General features: G+C 44.9%; 1 protein-coding gene across 5 annotated transcripts in view; it reads left to right on the forward strand.

Moving 5' to 3' along the window:
• The window catches only part of ADCY1 (adenylate cyclase 1), a 182,761-nt gene that overhangs the window by 28,389 nt on the left and 131,445 nt on the right, over positions 1-22,927 (forward strand). The window contains exons 1-2 of one of the 5 annotated variants that reach the window (XM_068152590.1): positions 8,758-9,292; positions 10,022-10,096. The exons of 3 other annotated variants lie outside the window; for them this stretch is intronic. In XM_068152590.1, the coding sequence (XP_068008691.1) occupies positions 9,272-9,292; positions 10,022-10,096 (96 nt within the window). In that variant the 5' untranslated portion in view covers positions 8,758-9,271. Of the gene's footprint in view, positions 1-8,757; positions 9,293-10,021; positions 10,097-22,927 lie in introns of those variants that run through there. One more of the 5 variants, XM_068152593.1, reaches the window with a different exon arrangement.

The raw sequence follows: 22,927 nt of genomic DNA on the forward strand, positions 1-22,927 counted from the left end.
TATAAGTTGTAGCAGTTTCCTTGCTACACACTTCTGCCTTTCCTGTCTCCTGTTCTTCTTTACTTTACTGTGCTATACTTGCACTACAGGCCTGCTCCATAGGCCTGCACCTCAGGCCTGCATCATAGGCCTGCACACTGGAACAATAAAGGAACAATACTCGATCACATTGGCCAGCCGTATTGATTCCAATCTCCGTCTCCCCAATAAACTATTTTTTTTTTTGTCTGCTTAATTTTGGCTTTTTACATTTTATGTTTTTATTTCTAAGGAGATCTCCTTTACTGTACAATTGCCAAGCCTAACCTGATGGAGGCTTCTGGATGTAACCTCAGGGGTGTTACTGAAGAGTGATAAAAAGAAGATGATCAATATGCATAAACTGTTGGAGTTGCTTTCTTTTTTTTTTTTTCCTTCTCTTTGGTTAGAATCACAGAATACAATCACAGAATCATAGAATGATTTGGGTTGGAATGGACTTTAAAGAGCTTCAACTCTTCTGCCACAGGCAGGGACATCTTCCACTAGACCAGATTGCTCAATGCCCCATCCATCCTTGCCTTGAGCATCTCGGGGTGGGGGAGTGGGGGGGGTGGGTGAGGGTGGGGGCGACATCCACAACCTCCCTGGGCAACCTGTTCCAATTTTTCACCATCCTCACTATAAAGAAGTTCTTCTTAATATTCACTCTAAATCTCCCCCCTTCCAGCTGAAAACCATTGCCCCTTATCCTATCACTACAAGCCCTTGTAAAAACTCCCTTCACAGCTTTCTGGTATCTGCCTTTAGGGACTGAAAGGCTGCTCTAAGTTCTCCCTGTAGCCTTCTCTTCTCCAGGCTGAACAACCCCAACTCAAGCAGGCTGTCTCCATAGGAGATGTACTCTAGCCCTCTGATCATCTTTGTGGCCCTTCTTTGGACCCAGTCAATGTTTATGTTCAATGTCCTTCTTGTGTTGGGTGTACCAGAACTGGATGGAGTACTCCAGGTGATGTCTCACAAGGGTGGAGCAGAGGGGGAAGAATCACCTTCCTCATCCTTCTGGTCACACTCCTTTTGATGTCGCCCAGGACACAGTTTCCTTCTGGGCTTCCAGTGCACATAGAAGCTGTCTATGATTCTCTGACCAGCAAAATGCAACATAGAAAGTGTGTTGTTCTTGACTTTCCATAAACACACCACAAAAGTGAAACTTCCTGGGTTTTGTTTTGGTTGGGGTTTTTTTTGGCTTGCTTCTTGAAAGATCATTTATTGTCAGCGAGGGGAAGGGGGAAAAAAGCCAAATACACCTCTGAACCTTCTTCAAATGAAATTTGCCTCTTTTTTTTTTTTTTTATGTGAATAAATACTCACTGACAGTTCTCATCTTCTGAAGCTTTGATGCAAATGTTAAAAGCCTCCGGGACAATATAAATTGTGGCCCTTTACAAATATAGTTTCCAGGGTAACTAAAGGGCCTGCTGTTTCATAAATACTGTGCTTTCAAGCAGAACACTTATTTATTTATTTATTTTTGTCTCCTGCAAGATTATTTTGTATTTAAACATGTTAATTTTGAAATCATATTCCCCTCTGTGAGAAATATCCTCTATTACGCTCAGTCAGATCTGGACTATTTGAAAAGGAAACATAGAAAAAAACAATCTTGTCCAACTGCATTTGTAAGGGCTGTAAATGTGAGATGTGAGAAAGCTGGCAGATTTCCTCCTGTGCTGCAGCAGCACCCATCCTCCAGCACCCAGCCAGGGGCTGACATGAAACTCTGTGCTTTGCTGCTCCTGCCCATTAGAAAATCACTGTTAAATCTCAGGTGAGGCTTTTCTTGCCTCATCTTGACAGCATATTTAAATGGTAGCTGTGAAAAAAAAAAGATGTCTATTTCACTGTTGACTTCAGCATGTGTGAATAGAATCACAGAACTATTGAGGTTGGAAGAGACCTTTGAGATTGTAAAGTCACCGTCACAGAATCACAGTATCACCAAGGTTGGAAGAGAGCTCAAAGATCATCAAGTCCAACCTGTCACCACAGACTTCATGACTAAACCATGGCACCAAGTGCCACGTCCAATCCCCTCTTGAACACCTCCAGGGATGGTGACTCCACCACCTCCCTGGGCAGCACATTCCAATGACGAATGACTCTCTCTGTGAAGAACTTTCTCCTCACCTCGAGCCTAAACCTCCCCTGGCACAACTTGAGACTGTGTCCTCTTGTTCTGGTGCTGGTTGCCTGAAAGAAGAGACCAAGCCCCACCAGGCTACAACCTTCCTTCAGGTAGTTGTAGAGAGCAATGAGGTCTCCCTTGAGCCTCCTCTTCTCCAGGCTAAACAACCCCAGCTCCCTCAGCCTCTCCTCATAGGGCTTGTGCTCAAGGCCTCTCCCCAGCCTCGTTGCCCTTCTATGGACACATTCAAGTGTCTCAACATCCTTCTTAAATTGAGGGGCCCTGGACTGGACACAGGACTCAAGGTGTGGCCTAACCAGTGCTGAGTACAGGGGCACAATGACTTGCCTGCTCTTGCTGGCTACACTATTTCTGATGCAGGCCAGGATGCCATTGGCCTTCTTGGCCATCTGGACGCACTGCTGGCTCATAGTCCAACTGCTCGCCTAGAGCTCACCACCCACCACTACTGCTAAGCCACTGCAACTGAACCACATCCCTCAGCATCACATCCATAAGTGTTTTAAATACCTCCAGAGATAGTGACTCCACCACCTCCCTGAGCAGCCTGTTCCAGAGCCTGAAAAATCTTTATGTGAAGAAATTTTTCCTGATGTCCAATCTGAACCTCACTTGGCACAACTTGAGGCTGTTTCATCTTGTCCTATTCTTTGTTGCATGTGAGAAGAGACCAATCCCTACCTCACTACAATCTCCTTTGAGGCAGATTTAGAGGAAAATGAGGTCTTCCCTCAGCTTTCTCTTGTCCAGTCTAAATAGTCCCAGTTCCCTCAGCCATTCCTCATAAGAATTGTGTTTAAGGCCCTTCACCTGCTTAGTTGCTCTTCTCTGAACATGCTCCAGCACTCCAATATTGTTGTTGCAAGGGCTGCAAAACTAAACACAGTATTCTAGGTGTGGCCTCATTAGTATGTAGTGGAGGTGGACAATCACATCCCTGTTCTTGATACCCACACTATCCTGAAACAAGCCATGATGTCATTGGCCTTCTTGGCCACCTGAACACACTGCTGCTTCATGTTCATCCAACCATCAATCAACACCTTTAGGTCTTTCTCTGTGAGCAGCTCTTCAGCCACTCTGCCCCAAGCCTGTAGTGTTGCATGGGGTTGTTGTGGTCCATGTGCAGCACTCAACGATTGACCTTGTTGAGTCTCATACAATTGACCTCAGCCTATCAATTCAGCCTATCCAGATGTCTCTGCAGCACCTTCCTGCCCTCCAGCAGATCAACAAGCCCACCCAAGTTGGTGGTGCCTGCATACTTACTGAAGGTGCCTGGATAGTGTTGGATGATAAGTTGGACTTGATGATCTCAAAGGTCTTTTCCAACCTGCTCTATTCTATTCTATTCTATTCTATTCTATTCTATTCTATTCTATTCTATTCTATTCTATTCTATTCTATTCCATTCCATTCCATTCCATTCCATTCCATTCCATTCCATTCCATTCTATAATTTCCTCATCTAGGTCATTGATAAAGATGTCAAACAGAACTGGCCACAGTACTGAGCCCTGGGGAAAAGAATGGAATAGAATTAACCAGGTTAGAAAAGACCTTTGAGATCATTGTGTCCAACTTATTATCCAACACTATCTAATCAAGTAAACCATGGCACCAAGCACCCTATCCAGTCTCCTCCTAAACACCTCCAGTGATGGTGACTCCACCACCTCCCTGGGCAGCCCATTCCAATGGCAAATCACTCCGTCTATGAAGAACTTCTCCCTAACATCCAGCCTAACACCACTTGTAATTGCCTATCAAGCGGATTTAACTCCATTCACCACCACTCTTTGGAACCAGCCCTCCAGACAGCTTTTTACCCAACATGTGTGGCTTATGTGGCTATTCAAGCCGTGAAGAATCAGTTTCTCCAAGAGGTTGCACTGAAAGAAGTGATTATATTGATGAGCTCACTTCAGAAACTCTGTGTGCACTCATATTCCACTTGACTAACGTTCTCCTTCAGTAAGATAATGTTCTGAAATGGCTGGCACCACTTTCAACTTCCCTTTGTTGCTGTTCTGCTTTTTTGTGCTGCCACTCCACGTGAGTCCAGCATTACGAGCTTAGTCTTTGCATGTCCTGTTAAAGTGTTAATGTGGGACCAATAGGCAGTGGGTAAACCCTACCTTTCCTATTTGGTGTAATCAATGTAGTATAAAAGCAGCTAATTAATTGACTTAGCTGGACTTAAAAGACTTGTCAATAGGGTAAAAAATCAAGTGCAAAGCAAAGATTCAAAAACTCACATGTCCTTCTTATTGTGCCTTGGGGGATGCAGGCTCTGATTAGATGTGCCTGATGCAATTCACCAGGCTTGGGGCAGAGTGGCTGGAAACTGCCCCTCAGAGGAAGGCCTGGGACTGCTCATTGATGGTCAGCTGAAGATGGGCCAGCATGTGTCCAGGTGGCCAAGAAGGCAAACAGTATCCTGGCCTGTGTGAGGAACAGTGTGGCCAGTATGTCTGGGGAAGGGATTGCCCCCCTGGATGTAGCTCTGGTAAGCCCATACCTTGAATATTGGGTTCAGTGTGGGGGCCTTACCTACAAGAAAGATGCTGGAGTATGTCTAGAGAACGGCAAAAAAGCTGGTGAAGGGTCTGGAGAACAGGCCTGGTGAGGAACAGCTGAGGGAACTGGGGGTTTTACATGGAGAAGAGGAGACTGAGGTAAGACCTCATTGCTCTCTACAACTCCCTGAAAGGAGGCTGCAGTGAGGTGGGTGTTGATCTGCACTCCCCAGTAACCAACAATAAGACAAGAGGAAATGGGCTCAGGTTCGATCAGAGGAGGTTTAGGATGGAAATTAGAAGAAAATGGGTTCTCGAAGACTGGAATAGGCTGCTCAGGGAGGTGGTTGAATCCCCATCCCTGGAGGTGTTTCAAAGAGGCAGAGATTTCAAAAAACCCGTTCTGTGATTCGGTGATTTTTTGTATTTGCAGTGTAATCAGTTCTGGTGAGATTTAGAGGATGTAGTAAATATTGTAGTAACATTTAGTTTTCTTGTGCAACTTAAGGAGGTGTTTCAGACACAGCAGTTTTGGAAAATGAAGCATAACTTGTCCTTACCTAAATTTGCATAACCCTTCCTGATTTCTGCACCAAATGCATTCATGCATATCTGAGTATCACACAAGACAATGACCTAGATTAGAAGCTTGGTTTAATTATGTACTCTCAATGTAGTACATTTTAAAAAGTTACTCCATTTTGTACTAATTTTAGGTGCAATGGGAACTCATGCTTTTCTCCTAAGACATCTGTCTCCAGTGTGGTTAGTTCACAAAGCTTTAGAGAATCCATTTCCTATTTTACATCTCTTTGTCTACATCCTTTTTGTTCTTTTGTTGGTTTTTTTTCCTTCCTTCCTTCCTTCCTTCCTTCCTTCCTTCCTTCCTTCCTTCCTTCCTTCCTTCCTTCCTTCCTTCCTTCCTTCCTTCCTTCCTTCCTTCCTTCCTTCCTTCCTTCCTTCCTTCCTTCCTTCCTTCCTTCCTTCCTTCCTTCCTTCCTTCCTTCCTTCCTTCCTTCCTTCCTTCCTTCCTTCCTTCCTCCCCTCCCCTCCCCTCCCTTCCCCTTCCCTTCCCTTCCCTTCCCTTCCCTTCCCTTCCCTTCCCTTCCCTTCCCTTCCCTTCCCTTCCCTTCCCTTCCCTTCCCTTCCCTTCCCTTCCCTTCCCTTCCCTTCCCTTCCCTTCCCTTCCCTTCCCTTCCCTTCCCTTCCCTTCCCTTCCCTTCCCTTCCCTTCCCTTCCCTTCCCTTCCCTTCCCTTCCCTTCCCTTCCCCTTTCCCTCTCCCTTTCACACAGAAAAGTAGTGACCTAGTCAGGTCTCCTCACCAAACTTGTCAAGTGTTTGTAGAGGTATCCTCTACTCACTGTTATGAAGGTTAAATATCCCTTTAGACACAATATAAGACATGATGGTGACTATATATGTATTTAATAATACATTATCCATACTTTTGCCTAGATGATTGTTAAGGTCCCTTGCAAACCAAATCATTCTAGGATTCTGTGAAGGGGCATAAGAATGATCAGAGATCTGGAGCTCCTCTCCTAAGAGAACAGACTGAGAGAGTTGGGGCTGTTCAGTCTGGATAAGAGAAGGCTCTGAGGAGACCGAATTGTGGCCTTTCAGTATCTTAAGGGGGATACAAGAAAGCTGGGGAGGGACTTTTTAGGGTGTCAGGTAATGATAGGACTAGGATGAATGGAACAAAAATAGAAATGGGTAGACTTAGATTGGATGTTGGGAAGAAATTCTTCGCCATGATGGTGGTGAGACGCTGGGACAGGTTGCCCAGGGAGGTGGTGGAGTGCCTCATCGCTGGAAGTTTTTAAGGCCAGGCTGGATGTGTCTCTGAGCAACCTGATCTAGTGTGAGGTGTCTCTGCCCATGGCAGGGGGGTTGGAACTAGATGATCCTTGAGGTCCCTTCCAACCCTAACAATTCTATGATTCCACAAATCTATTACTGAGTACCTGCTGCACGTCCATTTCAGCCACACTGTGGTCCCCACAGGCATCTCCACAAGTGCCACAGGCTGGTGATTCCCTGAAGGTGCCCATGAGCACTGGCTGCATGCTGCAAAAGCCAGGCTATGCTCACCCTTTGTTAATTATTAGACTGTAGTAAGACATTGTGTTTCAAAGGTCAAGATGGGAGCCACTGGTACCAAACAGACAATGGGAAATGCCCCCTGAAACTGTGCTGGTGTAATCATGCAAGTGTTTGCTCAGTCACTGGCAGTAAAAGCGTAGTGATGGGTGGTTCATTAATTGTGAAAGCCTATCCAAACAGGAGAGGTTTATTTATACATTCCACAATTAAGAATTGAACTTTATCCCCTGATCCAAAGTGACTTTAGCTTATATGAACTGAAAAATCTCTCTCTTGTTGGTTTGGGGGTTTTTGAGTTTGTTAATTCTATTTTTGATTATTTGTCAAATAACCCCAGAACAATTTTGCCATCATTGAATTCATACCTTGAAAATAATTTCTGCGTCCATCTCTGAGGCCTTCAGTAGAAGAGAAGAGAAGAGAAGAGAAGAGAAGAGAAGAGAAGAGAAGAGAAGAGAAGAGAAGAGAAGAGAAGAGAAGAGAAGAGAAGAGAAGAGAAGAGAAGAGAAGAGAAGAGAAGAGAAGAGAAGAGAAGAGAAGAGAAGAGAAGAGAAGAGAAGAGAAGAGAAGAGAAGAGAAGAGAAGAGAAGAGAAGAGAAGAGAAGAGAAGAGAAGAGAAGAGAAGAGAAGAGAAGAGAAGAGAAGAGAATTAACCCAGTTGGAAAAGACCTGTGAGATCATCGAGTCCAACCTGTCTCCAACACCATCTAATCAACTAAACCATGGCACTAAGCACCCCATCCAGTCTCTTCCTAAACACCTCCAGTGATGGTGAATCCACCACCTTCCTGGGCAGCCCATTCCAATGTCCAATCACTCTTTCTGTAAAGAACTTCTTCCTAATATCCAGCCTAAAACAGTGCAAGAACAACATGGACCTGCTGCTGAGGGGCCAGATGATGGCCACAAAGATGATCAGACAGCTGGAGCACCTCTCCTATGAAGACAGGCTGGGAGAGTTGGGGCTGCTCAGCCTTCCCAAGTGACCTTAGAACAGCCTTCCAGTACCAGAAAAGACTTAAGGAGGGCTGGGGAAGGACTGTTTAGAAGGCCTTGTAGTGATAGGATAAAGGACAATGGTTTGAAACTAGAGCAGGATAGATTTAGGTTGGACATCTGGAGGAAGTTCTTCACAATGAGGGCGATTAGATAATAGAACATGTTGCCCAGTGAGGTGGTGGGTGCCCCATCCCTAGAGACATTCATGGTCAATATTAATGGGGCCCTGAAAAGCCTGATCTAATAAGAGGTGTCCCTGCTTACTGCAGGGCAGTTGGACAAGATGACCTTCAAGGGCTTCTTCCAACCCAATGCATTCCATGATTCCATGATTTTAAAAGGGGCATTTCAAGAATTTTGTTGTGACCATATGCTCAGTAATGGCCATAATATATTTTGCTCTGATGAGATGATCATGCACAGAGGAGAAAGAAAGATGTGATCAGGCAGAATCACACAGATAAGTGTTGTCTGTGTTACCAGAAGGGATCATGGGTTGGCTATTGTGTGGTTGCAGCTGCACAGCTTAGGGTCTTATTCTTAATCACACTGATGAGAAGAAGCAATACAGCATCAGGGCCAGGGATTTCCAGAGCATTAGCAATCACTGCAGGCAGAGCCTATGAGAAACACATGCTAAGTTTTCATGCCAAGAAGTCTGACAAATCAGTGGGAGCTGGGAGTCAGGGTGAGTTAAGTTGGTATGAAGATATTTGCACATTAGAAAAAGAATTAAAAATATTCTTAGATTTTCTTTGGCTCTACTTAAAAGCAGCATTGTGGGCTGTATTCTGCTGAAAGGGGAAGGTTTCTAATGCTATGATACCAGAAAATCAACACGGCATGTAGGTTATCTTAAAATGGAGACTGTTCCTTACTCACCTCCTACTCAACTGTCAGAGTGTCATCCCTTATATTAGCAACCTATACAAAAACCAGTGTCAGGCAGGGAAAGTGTCCTGGTTTCAGCTAGACCAGAATCAATTCTGCTCGGTGCTGTGAGTTCCCGGCTCAGTCTCTGCTCAGTGAGACACTTTCTGCAGTTCAAGGCAGGTTTGCACAGACAGTGGCTGCTGCTAGTAGTGGCAACGCTGATGGGGAGAGTTAGCACCAAGGGTCTGGGTGCAAAGCAAGGGCATTTCTCCATCTTGTGTGCCAGCCTGGGGTGCAGGAAGTAAAAGGCTGCAGCTGCAGGGAGGAGGGGACAGGATGGGTGACCCCAAGCTGACCAACAATGGATTCTATCCCATGGACATCATCTTCAGGATCAAAATGAGAGATCACCAGGGTCAAGCCCCTTCTTCAGTGGCTAGTGTCCAAGGACTCTGTCTGTTCTGCCTTCAGTCCTGATCCATGAGTTCCTGAATCCAGTTCCAGAAAACCCAGCTCTTGAATCCAGTTCCCATCTGGCAGTGTGTCCAGTCTGAGTGTTCTTCCACACCATCAGTGGTGACAGTGATGGGGCTGAGTTCCATAATGGTTTGTATCTATCTGTATTTATTTCATTTGATCATTATTATTTCCATCACAGCTGGCTTGGTTTCTTTCCCACCATATCAGTCTCTCTCCCTTATTGTCTTTCTCTTCCCCTTGGGAAACAGAAGAGTTCATAGAGAGCCTCTGGCACCCATTTAGTGGCCAGCCCATCTCTGATCCTTGGCAGAAATAGCAAGGGAAAGGATGATCATGCAGAGCTTGATCAGACATGTAAATAAACCTCAAACCCCTTTCTACTCTTCTTTCATAAGTACATTTTTAGCACTTTTGCCAAGAACCCCAAATTTAATAAAATACATTAAAAAATAATGCCCCAGCAAAGAGGTTCAGCAGGCTTTTGTTGAACTGGGTGATGTACAACACAAAGATGGTCCATCCTAAACAAATGTCTAATTGTTGTGCTTGACAGTAAATATTAAAGCACTGAAGTAGGATAGCAAATTATAGTAACCATACCATTGATCCTTGGTGCCTTAGTGTTCATGTATATACTTTAGAAAGAAAATTATTTCAGGGCAGGTAAGGAGCTGTCCTGTCTGATCACAAGCTTCCTGTGTCTTCTGGAAAGAATCCTTTCTGCCTTTATTGCCAGTTATTGTGACACCTTGTTCCTTACTTTCCTCTGAAGGCATGCTTTTGGTAGTTGGCACTCCAGCAAAGCACTTCTGATCCTACTGAAGGGTGTGTGTCTCTGGCATTGCTTTGTTCCAGGAAAAGAATTTCTCTCCATGGCTTGAGAAATGGTTGCAGCTGCCTGTCATAAATACAGAGATTTACACACAGAAGGTGGGTGTGAAAGTTTTGCAGCAGAGGGAGGGAAAGCTGAGCTCAGGCTGAGAGTGGTATAAGGGAAGCATCCACACAAACAGCTGAATTAGAGGAGGACTGCAGCACTTTGCTGGTTTTTTGCTTGGGATGAAGTGAATCTCATCTCTGGTATCTGCTCTGTGTGTACAAGTCAAGGGAGGCCTTTAGTCATCTCTTACCAAAGGAGAATCTCTCTGTACTCTCTGTGAGAGTGTAGCTACTCCCTGGATCTGTGTCTGGATATATAGACTTTCATATCACAGTTGCCTTCACAGAGATTATGGTCAAGAGTATGGTGCACTTAATCATCAAAGCAATGCTTATTTTATATCCTATTACTCACTTGGAATTTTATGCTTGCTTCACTCTGCCTAATGCCAGGGGCATGTTCAGTAATGTGATGTCTGTATAGCTAGTTCCTAGAGATTTTACTGGTGCCTAAGCTCCTAGTAGCAGACTGGGGAAATTACTTCCCAGTCCCTATTTTTTTCTTCTGTGTTGCCCTTTTCTCTACATCAGAGTGGGATGATCTCTCAGTAAAATTAATTCAGACCCTTGAATTATGTGAGGCTGTGGAAAATCATGCACTATGACCTACACAGGTGACAAAAATTAGATATAGTTATAGTCTGCATGTGTAATAATACTAAGAAATTACCGATTTAGTGATAATCTTGCTAAAAATGTGCCCTTGTGGCCCAGAAGGCAAATGGTGTGCTTGGGTGTAATAAGAGTGTGACCAACAGGTCAAGGGATGTTCTCCCCCACCTCTACTCTGCCCTAGTGAGACCACATCTGGAGTACTGTGTCCACTTCTGGGCTCCTCACTCAAGAGGGTCAGGGAACTACTGGAGAGTGTCTAGCAGAGGCTAGGAGGATGATGAAGGGCCTGGAACACCTGTTTGATGAGGAAAGGCTGAGAGACCTGGGGCTCTTTAGTCTGGAAAAGAGAAAACTGATAGGTGATCTTATTAATATTTACAGATACCAGAAGGGTGGGTGTCAAGAAAAAGAAGCCAGTCTTTGTTTGGTAATGTTCTGTTATAGGATGAGTGGCAATGGGTACAAACTAGAACCCAGGAAGTTCCACCTCAATATGAGGAAAAGGTTTCCTGTGAGAGTGTTAGAGACCTGGAACAGGCTGCCCAGAGAGGTTGTGGAATCTCCTTCTCTGGAGACTTTCAAGACCTGTCTGGACTCATTCCTCCCCAACTTACCCTATGTGACCCTCCTTTGGCAGGGATGTTGTGAAATTGGCTACATGAAGTGAGGTGGATGTGGTGGGGTTGGAAGGGTAAGGCCAAGAAGCCTCCTCCCTTCCCCCTTGTAAAGTAGAGGGAAAGAAAATTGAAGGGAAAGGAAAAAAAAACCTCACAGCTGAATTAGCAAAGCAGTGGAGCTGTATATTTACAAAGCAATGTAGGATATGCAGGGGAATATATATAAATTTACAATATTTACAATATATACAACGATATACAATAAAGTAGCACAGAAATGAGAGTTTCCCCCCCTCAGCAGAGGGGGTTCCCCACCTCCGCTCTCCCCTCTCTCCCCCCTTTCCCCAGAGTAGGTTAGAAAAGAGAGAGAAAGAGGAAAAAAAAGTTAGAAGTAGTTTGTGTTAATTGGAAAGGAGTTAATACAGGCCTTTATCAGTTTCAAGGCCAAAGCCTTGGCAGAAAGCCCAGCACAGAAAGCTGCTGCCTGAAGGAAAAGCGGAAGCAAGACTGCAGAAAAGTGCTGGAAAGCCCAGTATACCTTCCTGCACTCCCAGTTCAGAAGGTGCTTCCTCCCACTTCACCAATGAAATTAGTTTAGATTCTTCTTTCGTTTACCAACATCCGTCCACCATATTCCCTTTCTTAAAGGCACAGCCTCAAATGGTCACAGTGGATAAGAGGGCTAACAACATTCTGGCCTGGATCAGCAATAGTGTGACCAACAGGAACAGGGCAGTGGTTGTGCCCCTGGACTCTGATGAAGCCACACCTTGAGCAATGGGCTCAGTTTTGGACCACTCACTATGAGAAGGACATTGAGATCACAGGATCACAGGATGTTAGGGGTTGGAAGAGACCCCTGGAAACCTTTGAGTCCAACCCTCCTGCCAGAGCAGGACCATAGAATCTAGTGCAGGTCACACAGGAATGCATCCAGATGGGTCTTGAAAGTCTCCAGAGAAGAAGACTCCACAATCTGTTCAAGTTCTCTGTGACCATTACAGTAAAGAAGTTCTTCCTGATGTTGAGGTGCAGCTTCCTGTGCTGTAGTTTGTATCCATTGCCCCTTGTTCTATCACAGGGTGCAAGTGAGAAGAGGCTGTCCCTTCCTTCTGGACACCCAGCACTCAGAGTGTGAGTGTGTCCAGAGAAGGGCACCAAACCTGATGAAGGGTCTGGAGAACAGGTCTAGTGAGGAACAGCTGAGGGAACTGGGGTTGTGTAATCTGGAGAAAAGGAGGCTGAAAGGAGACCTTCTCACTCTCCACAGCTCACTGAAGAGAGGTTATAGTGAGGTCTGGATGTGTCACTTCTCCCTGGTAACAAGTGCTAGGATGAAAGGAAAGGGCCTCAAGTTGCACCAGAAGTTTAGGTTGGATACCAGAAGAAACTTCTTGACTGAAAGAATTGTCCAATCATTCAAATTGACTTCCCAGGGAGATGGTTGAATCCTCATCCCTGGAGGTTTGGCAAAGAGGCAGAGATGTGATGCTGAGGTACATGGTTTAGCACCAGATGTGGTAGAATTAGAGAGATCTTAAAGGTCTTTTCCTGCCAGAATGATTCTGTGAGCATATGGCAGGACAAGCACAAAATACTGGAATGAGTTGTATGTACAAGGATTCAGGAGCTATTGCTTTGATGTTTTCTTTGGTTTGATTTTATGTTAATATTTTGGATTACTTTTTCTGCCACTTCAAATTGGAACTAACAACATATATATGTAAATATTATATATACATATATAAAATATATAGATGATCTGGATGAGGGAATTGAGTCCATCATCAGTAAGTATGCAGATGACACCAAGCTGGGGACAGGTGTTAGAGGGTAGGAGAGCTCTGCAGAGGGACCTTGACAGGCTGGAGAGATGGGCAGAGTCCAACAGCATCAGATTTAACACATCCAAGTGGCAGGTTCTACACATTGGCCACAACAACCCCATGCAGTGCTACAAGCTGGGGTCAGAGTGGCTGGAGAGCAGCCAGGCAGAAAGGGACTTGGGGGTAGTGGTTGATAGTAGGCTGAACATGAACCAGCACTGTGCCCAGGTGGCCAAGGAGGCCAGTGGCATCCTGGCCTGCATCAGGAACAGTGTGGTCAGCAGGAGCAGGGAAGTCATTGTGCCCTGTACTCAGCACTGGTTAGGCCACACCTTGAGTCCTGTGTCCAGTTCAGGGCCCCTCAGGTTAAGAAAGATGTTAAGTTGCTGGAACATGTCCAGAGAAGGGCAACAAAGTTGGGGAGGAGTCTGAAGCACAAGCCCTATGAGGAGAGGCTGAGGGAGCTGGGGTTGTTTAGCCTGGAGAAGAGGAGGCTCAGGAGAGACCTTATTGTTGTCTACAACTACCTGAAGGGAGGTTGCAGCCAGGTGGGGCTTGGTCTCTTCTCCCAGGCAACCAGCTCCAGAACAAGAGGACACAGTCTCAAGCTGCACCAGGGGAGGTTTAGGCTGGATGTTAGGAAGAAGTTCTTCACAGAAAGAGTGATTGGCCACGGGAATGTGTTGCCCAGGGAGGTGGTGGAGTCACCATCCCTGGAGGTGTTCATTGGGCATGGTACTTGGTGCCATGGTTTAGTTGATTAGATAGTGTAGGATGATAGGTTGGACTTGATGATCTCAAAGGTCTTTTCCAACCTGCTTAATTCTATTCTCTATATATGACATACAGAGGTATCACACACGCATACATATGCCATTTTTCAGTGGATGATTTTGGAAACACATTTAAATTTAAACTCCTTTAAGTAGGTTAAGATATTCCAGTGATCTGATCAGTGGGATACAGTCACTGACCTACATTTGTGAGGAAATTTTTTTTTTCTGAAAAGGCTGTTCTAAGTTTAAAAGGATCATTAACAGAACAGATCTGCCAGCCTAATTTGCATTTTAGATAACTGAGAATTATTAATTATCATGTTATACCCAGGCAGACTTCTAATTTCTTCAGAGAAGTATCTAGGCCTTGGCAGCTTGAAAGGAGATAGCCAAACCCAACTGTGTAACAAGGGATAACTGTACGGGATGAAAAGGATTTGCTCTCCTCTGGATTTCCTACTGTGCTATTTTGAGTCTCTCAACAGGGTTACAGGGATAGCCTCATTTCTTTATCCCTGGTCTATTTTTGGTCTTTGTCTTGGTCTTCTGTCATGTAGCGTCTCACAGTGGAGTATCAGGATTCTTATTTGTATTTATGTATCAAATGCTTCCAGACTGAGAAGATCATTGAAGCATAGAGTTGTTTTGGTTGAAAAAGACCTCCAAGACTGAGTCCAGCCTTCAAACTAACCCCACCATAGACATTAAACCATGTCCCAAGGTGCCATGCATGTCCACACATTTCTTGAACAGCTCCAGGGATGGTGACTCCACCATCAACCTGGGCAGCCTGTTCCAATGCCTGACCACTCTTGCAGGAAAGACATTTTTTCCTACTATCTAACCTAATCCCCCCCACCCTCTACACAATTTCAGGCCATTTGCTCTAGTTCTATCACCTGATACTATGGAGAAGAGACCAACACCCTCCTTACTCCAGCCTCCTTGCAGGGAGTTGTAAAGAGCAATGAGGTCTCCCATCAGCCAGCTTTCTCCCTCAGCCATTATACAAAACTCTGAATCACCAAACCTGGTTGGTTGTTTTGATTTGATTTGGGTTTCTTGGTTGTTTCTGTGTGTTTCTGGTTTTTATTTAGCTAGTGTCTCACACCTCTCTGTTACAGAGCTCTGTGCAGTGACACACAGGTAGGGATGCATGCAGCAGCCTGGTGTGCATCAGCCACTTCTCATACTGCCAGATCCGCCAAGGTCCTTTTCCCATATCACATTACTCTGTGAATAGCTTCTCTTTTAGATGATCATAGCAGATGAGACTTTGCATTTTTTTCAGCTTAATTATTGTGCAGAGCATGGCATGTTGCTATTGCCATTGATTGCTTGTGAGAGCCTAGAGAGTGCTCTGCCTGGCTATGTTTGGTTCGCTCTGTCCCACTGCTGATTTGTTTGGTTCATTTTTTTCTCACTCAGCAGAAGTGTTGAGCAACAGAGAAAACCAAATGGGACTACCTATCACTTCAGCTCCTAGATCCATCCAGAAGAAATTTCTCTTGGTTTAAGCCAGACCAGAACTCAGCTCAGTCTCTGCTCAGGGCCAGCACTTTCTGCAGCTGAGGAGAGGTTTGCCCAGGCAGTGGCTGCTGACAGAAGTGAAAACACTCATGGCAAGAGTTAGCACCAAGGGTTGGGCTGCAGACCAAGGGCACTGCTACACCTTGTGTGCCACTTTGGGGTGAAGGAAGGAAAAGGCTGCAGCTGCAGGGAGAAGGAGACAGGGCAGGTGACCCTAAAATGACCAAGAAGGGATTCCATCCTATGGGCATCATGGATGCCCAGGATCACCAGGGTCAAGCCTCTTCTTCAAAGGTTGGTACCTGAGGAGGATTCTCTCTGTTCTCCCTTAAGTCCTGATTCATGAATGCCTGAATCCAGTTTATTTTCCACTCTAACAGTCTCTCTCCCCTATTCCCTTTGTCTTCCCTTTCAGAAGCAGAGGGATTCAAAGAGAGCATCTGGCACTCATCTAGTGGCCTGCCCAGCCCTAACCCTTGACAATTTTGTCATCAGTGCTGTGATGCCTGCATCATTCTTGGATGCCAGGGTGCAAAAACAGTCTCATCCCTTCTCAGAAATCAAATGCATAATCATTTGACTGAAAAAATACAAAGTTCCTGCTGTATTCCTGGTCGTATTTCTTCATAAGCCCTGTAAACTTTATCTGCACTTCTATATTTATATGACAAAATAATGACTTCTGCAGTAGCTTAAATGCCACAGCTGTTGGGCTTGACACCAGCTTTCTTTAATGGTTCCAAGCCAGGTATATCTCACAGCACATCTGGGTTTGACAGAGTGCCATTTCAGGATAAAAAATTCCCAAGCAAACAGCTGTTTGACAAAGGAAGACAGAGGTGGTGGGGAAAGGTGGGGGTTCTTAATAAAAGGAGTGGTGCAGCAGTTGAATTTCCTGAATTGAAATGGTCCAATATGCCTTTGTGTGAAACATTTGATATTTGTACTCCTCTCCTGGGGTCCTCATTTAAATAATTTAAAATAAAAAAGTTATCAGAATACTGCATGATACTCATAACCTTCAGCCACTGCTGGAAACATTGATTTTAAGCTTGGATCTTTTATGAAGAATTACTACATCTGGGAGCTGTGGGTTTGGTGGTTTCACTTCTTAACCCTTCAAGGGATCTCTGTCATGGGCGGGCATCTGTTCAGTGGGTACTGCAGTTACCTGCTTGATCCCTGTGCCTTCTGTATAGTACTGGTAATCCTAGAAAGTTGTCAAGGGTCAGGGCTGGGCTTGCCACTAAATGTGTGCCAGAGGCTCTCTATAAAAGCCTCTGCTTCCCAAAGGGAAGACCAAGGGAATAAGGGGGCGAGACTGATGGGGTGGGAAAGAAACTAAACCACCTGTGATAGAAATAAGAACAATCCAATAAAAGAGACACAAACCAATATTAAACACAGTCCCTGATGACAATGAAGTCACCATTGTCACCACTGATGTTCCAGGCAAACACTGGGAAAGTCTGAGGCTGGACAACACAACAAAACAAACAACATATTGAAAAGCTAACATCTTTTGCCTGAGTATTCTTCCCTAAAATATCTACCTTTTTCTTTTAAGAAAATAGTGTTCAGCTTTTCTCCCTTGTACTCCAATTTCCCAAAGCTTTGTACTGTGGCCTCCTCTTGACCCACTCCAGCAGTTCCTTCTCCTTTCTGTGTTGGGGGGCCTCAGAGGTGGACACACTACTTCAGGAGAGGTCTCATCAGAGCACAGTGGCAGAATCACCTCTCTCCACCTGCTGACCATATCTCTTTTCATGCAGCGCTGAAGAGTCAGTGTCCCATTCCAAGCCTGTTTGGTTTTTTTTTTCCCTTTTCCGTCTGCAAAAAACAGAGCAGTCAGCAAGCCCTTAAGAGAGGTTTTGTGTGCAGTTAAAAAGACATCATATGACATATTACAGTAGAATGGAATGGAATGGAATGGAGTAGAATAGAATAGAATAGAATAGAATAGAATAGAATAGAATAGAATAGAATAGAATAGACCAGGTTGGAAGAGACCTTTGAGATCATCGAGTCCAACCTGTCATCCAGCACTATCTAATCAACTAAACCATGGCACCAAATGCCATCCAGTCGTTTCCTAAACACCTCCAGTGATGGTGACTCCAGCAACCCCAGCTCCCTCAGCCTCTCCTCATAGGGCTTGTGCTCCAAACCCCTCCCCAGCTTTGTTGCCCTCCTCTGGACACGTTCCAGTAAGTCAATATTTTTCCTAAACTGAGGGGCCCAGAACTGGACACAGTACTGAAGGTATGGCCACAACTGACTCTTCCTCTTTCATTACCAGTGAACAGCTTGCTTTGGGGCTTAACATATTGTCTCCCCCATCTCATTTGTTTTGAAGGGGAAGAAGAAATTACTGATGTGTTTTGTTTTCTTCTGTCATTTTCAGAATTCTCAAGAACTCAGTTAAAGCCCACTCTCGCCTTCACCAGGGCATAAAATTCTACTGTTTCCAACCTCTTATCATATGTATAAGGAAATAGCACCATTTCTCTTAAGATTGCACATTCTTAATTTGATGGACAGCCCTGAGCTAATAAGAACTGACAATACATTCAAAGCAGAAAATAGACCCACCAGACAGTCTGTAGGATGGAGGATTTTCACCTTTAAAAGAAAGTTGGGGTGAATTGCTTAATAAATTGGTAGCTGTAGGGGAAGAATCCTAGTAAAAACAGGATCACAAGATCCCGTTCTTGGAGGAGTTGGATGGGACCTCTGGAGACCATCTGGTCCAAGTCCCCTCTTAAGGCAGGGTCACCCACAGCAGGTTGCCCAGGATCAGTGTCCAGGTAGGTTTGGAATTTCTCCAGAGAAGGAGACTCCACAACCTTCACAGCCTGCTCCAGGGTTCCAACACTCTCACAGCAAAGAAGTTTCTCCTCCTGCTCAGATGAAACTTCCTGGATTCTAGTTTGTGCCCATTACCCCTTGTCCTATCAATGGAAAGGGTCTGACCCCATCCTTTTGCTCCCCACCCTTTACCTATTGTTGTAATGGGGGCTCAGAAGTGGACATAATCCTCCAGATGATTTGCTTGCCATTGGTCAAGGGAAATTGTCTTCCCACTCTACTCTGGATGTTGCTTCTCTTGAAATCAGTGTCTGATGAATGCAGTTGTAACCACAATCATAAACCAGAGGTATCTCCTCTTGTTTCCCTCATAATTAGAATAGAATAGACTAGAAAGACTAGACTAGACTAGAATAGAATTAACCAGGTTGGAAAAGACCTTTGAGATCATCAAGTCGAACCTACCATCCAACACAATGTAATCAACTAAACTATGGCACCAAGCACCCCATCCAGTCTCTTTCAAAACACCTCCAGTGATGGTTACTCCACCATATCCCCGGGAGCCCATTCCAATGGCCAATCACTCTTTCTGTGAAGAACTTCTTCCTAACATCCAGCCTAAACCTCCCCTGGTGCAGCTTGAGACTGTGTCCTCTTGTTCTGGTGCTGGTTGCCTGGGAGAAGAGACCAGCCCCCACCTGGCTAAAACCTCCCTTCTCTTAAGTGTGACCAGAATTTGGGGTTTTTTGGAAATCTCCCATCAATTTCTTGCTTGATCAGTTGCTTAGTGACATACTTTGTAGATGGTTTCTCTGCAAAAACAGTTTTCAAAGCTGAACAAGAAAATGGGTAGCATTTGCTATTGTTTTTGTTTAAATTGCCCCATTGCAACTTTGACAGCAGTAAAGCTCTCCAGTGACAACACTGTCATCAGATACCTCACATTAAATGACCCTGAAGAGAAAATCTTACTATCTGAAGAGGCAGGTTTTCAAAGTTGTAAAGCACAGTAGAATCACAGAATTCTTTTGGTTGGAAAAGAACTTTAAGGTCATCGAGTCCAACCATTCTCTGATTCTACCAAGTCTGGTGCTAAACCATGCCTCTTAACACCCCATCCCTGCCTCTTTTCAACATCTCCAGGGATGAAGATTCAACCACCTCCCTGGGGAGCCTGTTTCAGTCTTTGAGAACCCTTTCAGCCACAAAGTGTCTTCTAATATCCAACCTAAACCTCCCCTGTTACAACTTGAGGCCATTTCCTCTCATACTGCCACTTGTTTCTTAGGACAGGAGATTAACTCACATGTGGCTCCAACCTCCTTTCAGGGAATTGTAGAGAGCCAGAAGGTCTCCCCTCAGCCTCCTTTTCTCCTGACTGAACAACACTGACTTGGGAACCTGTTTGGGACCATGGATGACACTCAGATCTTGAGAAAGTCCCTGAAACTAAATTCCAAATGGGCACTTGGAGAACTTAATGATGCGTTTCCTAGATTTTATGCACCCAAATGGCTAGAAGCAAAATGGAAGCCTTCTTTGGATATGGCCTGTGTAGAGCACAGGACAGTGCCATTTTAGTAGCAACTAGGTGGTACAGTGTCTGTGCAACATCTATAATGAACTCTGTGGATAGGTTTGCATCCCTAGCCATACAACTCCCAGGCTTGTCAAGAGGGAGCTTTAAACTCTGAATAACAGAGACAGGACTTGGAAGTCTCATGTTTTATCACCAGCTCCATCACTGGCTTGGCAGAATGAGCCTTCTGCCCCAGCACCATTTATTGGAAAAGCTTTGTAGAGCACTTTTGAGTTTTGGCCTAAAACATTTTGACAACCAAACTAAAGCTGATGAGCGAGAGGTCCTGAGTGAAAAGCTGGAGGCATGTTCCAACTGCCAGAAGGTGCAGGAGCTCAAAACATAGTGATCAGTCTTCAGTAAGCCAGGTACAATAAGAGGCAGATTGTAGAGTAGGTTTTGTGGATAGAGTCAAATCATGCCATGGGAGCTGGAGCAGGGAGTTCGCTTGGTTGGTGGTACACAGTGGGGTGCAGAATAAGCATGGCTGGGAGCCTGGGAGGAAGGATGTCCCACTCAGATTGGGCAATCTTCTTTGTGGGTTGTTAGAGGAGCAATCTGAGAACATGGCAGCCCTTGCTGAACTGAAGCCATGGCCTCATTTTGCATCTCTGTAGTCTGGGAGCTGTGGACTAGGTAATATATGGATTCTGTCTACAGCAGCCAGGTGCCAAGCTGAGACTGTGACCTTCTGCTTCTCACCCATGTGCAGGACTGAGATGAAGAAAAATTGCATTTAAGATCTGAAGGTCCAGTCACCTAGCACCTAGAGTCCCACCAAAGGTTTCTGTAGTGGTTTGAGCCTTAACTGGGAGTTAAAAGCCCATATGGGGGAAAAGGCTGAGAATCTCTCCCCCACTCCCCCCTCCTCCCTCCAAACAGAGAGGAGAAAAAAAAGGGTAAGGAGCAAATCCACTAAACAATAATCTGGAGTCGGCTCGGAAGTGGAGAGGTGAAGAATTTTCTTTAAACAATATATATATATATAGCAATAACAGGAAAGGTTCACAAGGGCAAGGAACAAGGATGGATGGGAGTGGGACAGAAAAGAATAATACAAAACCAGTCTTTCTCTGAGGAGGCATGGAGGCAGCAGGGAGAAGGATCAGGTTCGGCCATGTGGCTGAGGAGCAGGAGGGCAACTGAAGTAGCTCTCATCCAGCAGAGGCAGGAGCCAAAAGGAGAGCCAACAGCTACGATGTCCTGCTTTTTTATACCCTAGCTGGGCAGGGAGGGGGAAGTGGAACAGACTCAGCTTCCCAGGGGGAAACGCCCTGCAGGGAGGGTAAAGTACCCGCAAGCCCTCCACCCTGCTTTGGTTTTTGTTTTCAGAAAAGGGTGTTAACCCACCACAGTTTCAAACTAGCTTGGACTCCGTGTCCTCACAAGTCTCTGTTTTATTCTTCAATTTATTTGATGCAGCTTTAAATTTAAATAAATAAAAATGATGATGTTCAACTGGATTCTTGTGGGGGATCAAGTACTGGAAAGGAGCAGTGTGTTTGCATGCAGCATGTCCAAACAGATTTTGGGCAGGAGAAGGAAGTCTTTGAGGCATAGGGGCAGGCTGTTCCTCTGTGTTGTAAAAGGAACTGTTGGGGAAGATGATTGGCTTGGCTAAATAGGGAGCTCTTGCAGGGCCTCAGGAAAACAAGGAGAGTTTACTACTTTTGGAAAGAGAGCCAGGCAACTCAAGGAGAGTACAGGGATCTGGCTAAGTCATGCAGAGAGAGCCTACTTCAGCAACCCGTTACAGTGGCTCACTACCCTCAGTGGAAATAATTTCTTCCTAATATCCATTTTAAGTCTACCCTACTCAAGCCTTTTGTCTTATCCATTCCCTTTTGTCTTATTACAACAAGCTCTTTTAAAAAGACCCTCTCCAGCTTTCCTGTAGCCCCCTTCAGGTGCTGGAACACTGCTATAAAGTCTCCCTGGAGCCTTCTCTTCTCCAGATTGAACAGCCCCAACTCTCCCAAGCTGTGCTCCAGCTGTATGATTATCTTGTAGCACTCCTGTGGACGCACTCCAGCAGTTCCATGTCCCTCTTAGGCTGGGGACACCAGACCTGCACACAGTACTCCAGGTGGGGTCTCATCAGAGCAGACTAGATGGGGAGAATCACCTCATCCTGCTGTTCACACTTCTTTTGATGCAGTCCAGAATATAGTTTGCCTTCTGAGCTGAAGATATAAAACCAATATAGAAGTTCACCACCCTAACTATGGACATCCCAGTGTTACTAATTTTTATTCAGGGGTGAAACCTGCTCTCATTCAACATGTCATCACTGAAATAACTATTTACTAATCCTCTCTGTAGATTTAGGAGTGTGAGTGAAGACAGAAACCACAGAAAATAGCACAGTAGAACAAAACAATATTTTCTTAGCACATGGCATAAATCAGTTAGGATAAAACCTAACAAAATAGGTAGAAGGATGTTTATCCAAAATGGCAATCCATTTATTTAAATTGAAGGAAATTTCTTTTTGGCTGGATTCTCTGGCAGGAAGGTGTGCTTTTTAGGACACAGTAACTAAAGAGAAGTTCTTTCTTCTGTGTTGCATCACTTCAAATGGAAGGAGCAGATCTAGTACTGAAGTGTTCTCAAAAGCTTGCAAAGTGAGTGGATCAAGTGAATCACTAAATAGACCTACGTCAGGATCAAGAGGCAGTTGTGCATTCTCTCTTTTGTGGTCTTGTAATGCAAATAAAGAACTGCTCTAATGCAGAGGAGGGTGGCAAGGATGAACAATGGGGTGGAGCACCTCTGCTATGAAGATAAGCTGAGGGAGCTGGGGTTGCTTGAGGGAAACCTTATGGCTGCCTTCCAGTACCTGAAGGGAGCCTACAGGAGAGCTGGAGAGGGACTTGTCACAAGGGTGTCTAGCAACAGGACTAGGGGAAATGGTTTTAATCTGAGGAACAGTAGGTTTAGACTGGATCTTAGGAAGAAGTTCTTCAGTATAAGGGTGGTGAGACTCTGGAAGAGGTTCCCAGAGTGGTTGTGGATGCCCCCTCCCTAGAGGTATTTAAAGCCAGATTGAGTGAGGCCTTGGAACTTAA

Source organism: Melanerpes formicivorus, unplaced genomic scaffold (assembly GCF_026170545.1).
Source record: "Melanerpes formicivorus ecotype bairdi unplaced genomic scaffold, bMelFor1.0.p_v2 SCAF_24, whole genome shotgun sequence".
Taxonomy (NCBI): Eukaryota; Metazoa; Chordata; class Aves; order Piciformes; family Picidae; genus Melanerpes; species Melanerpes formicivorus.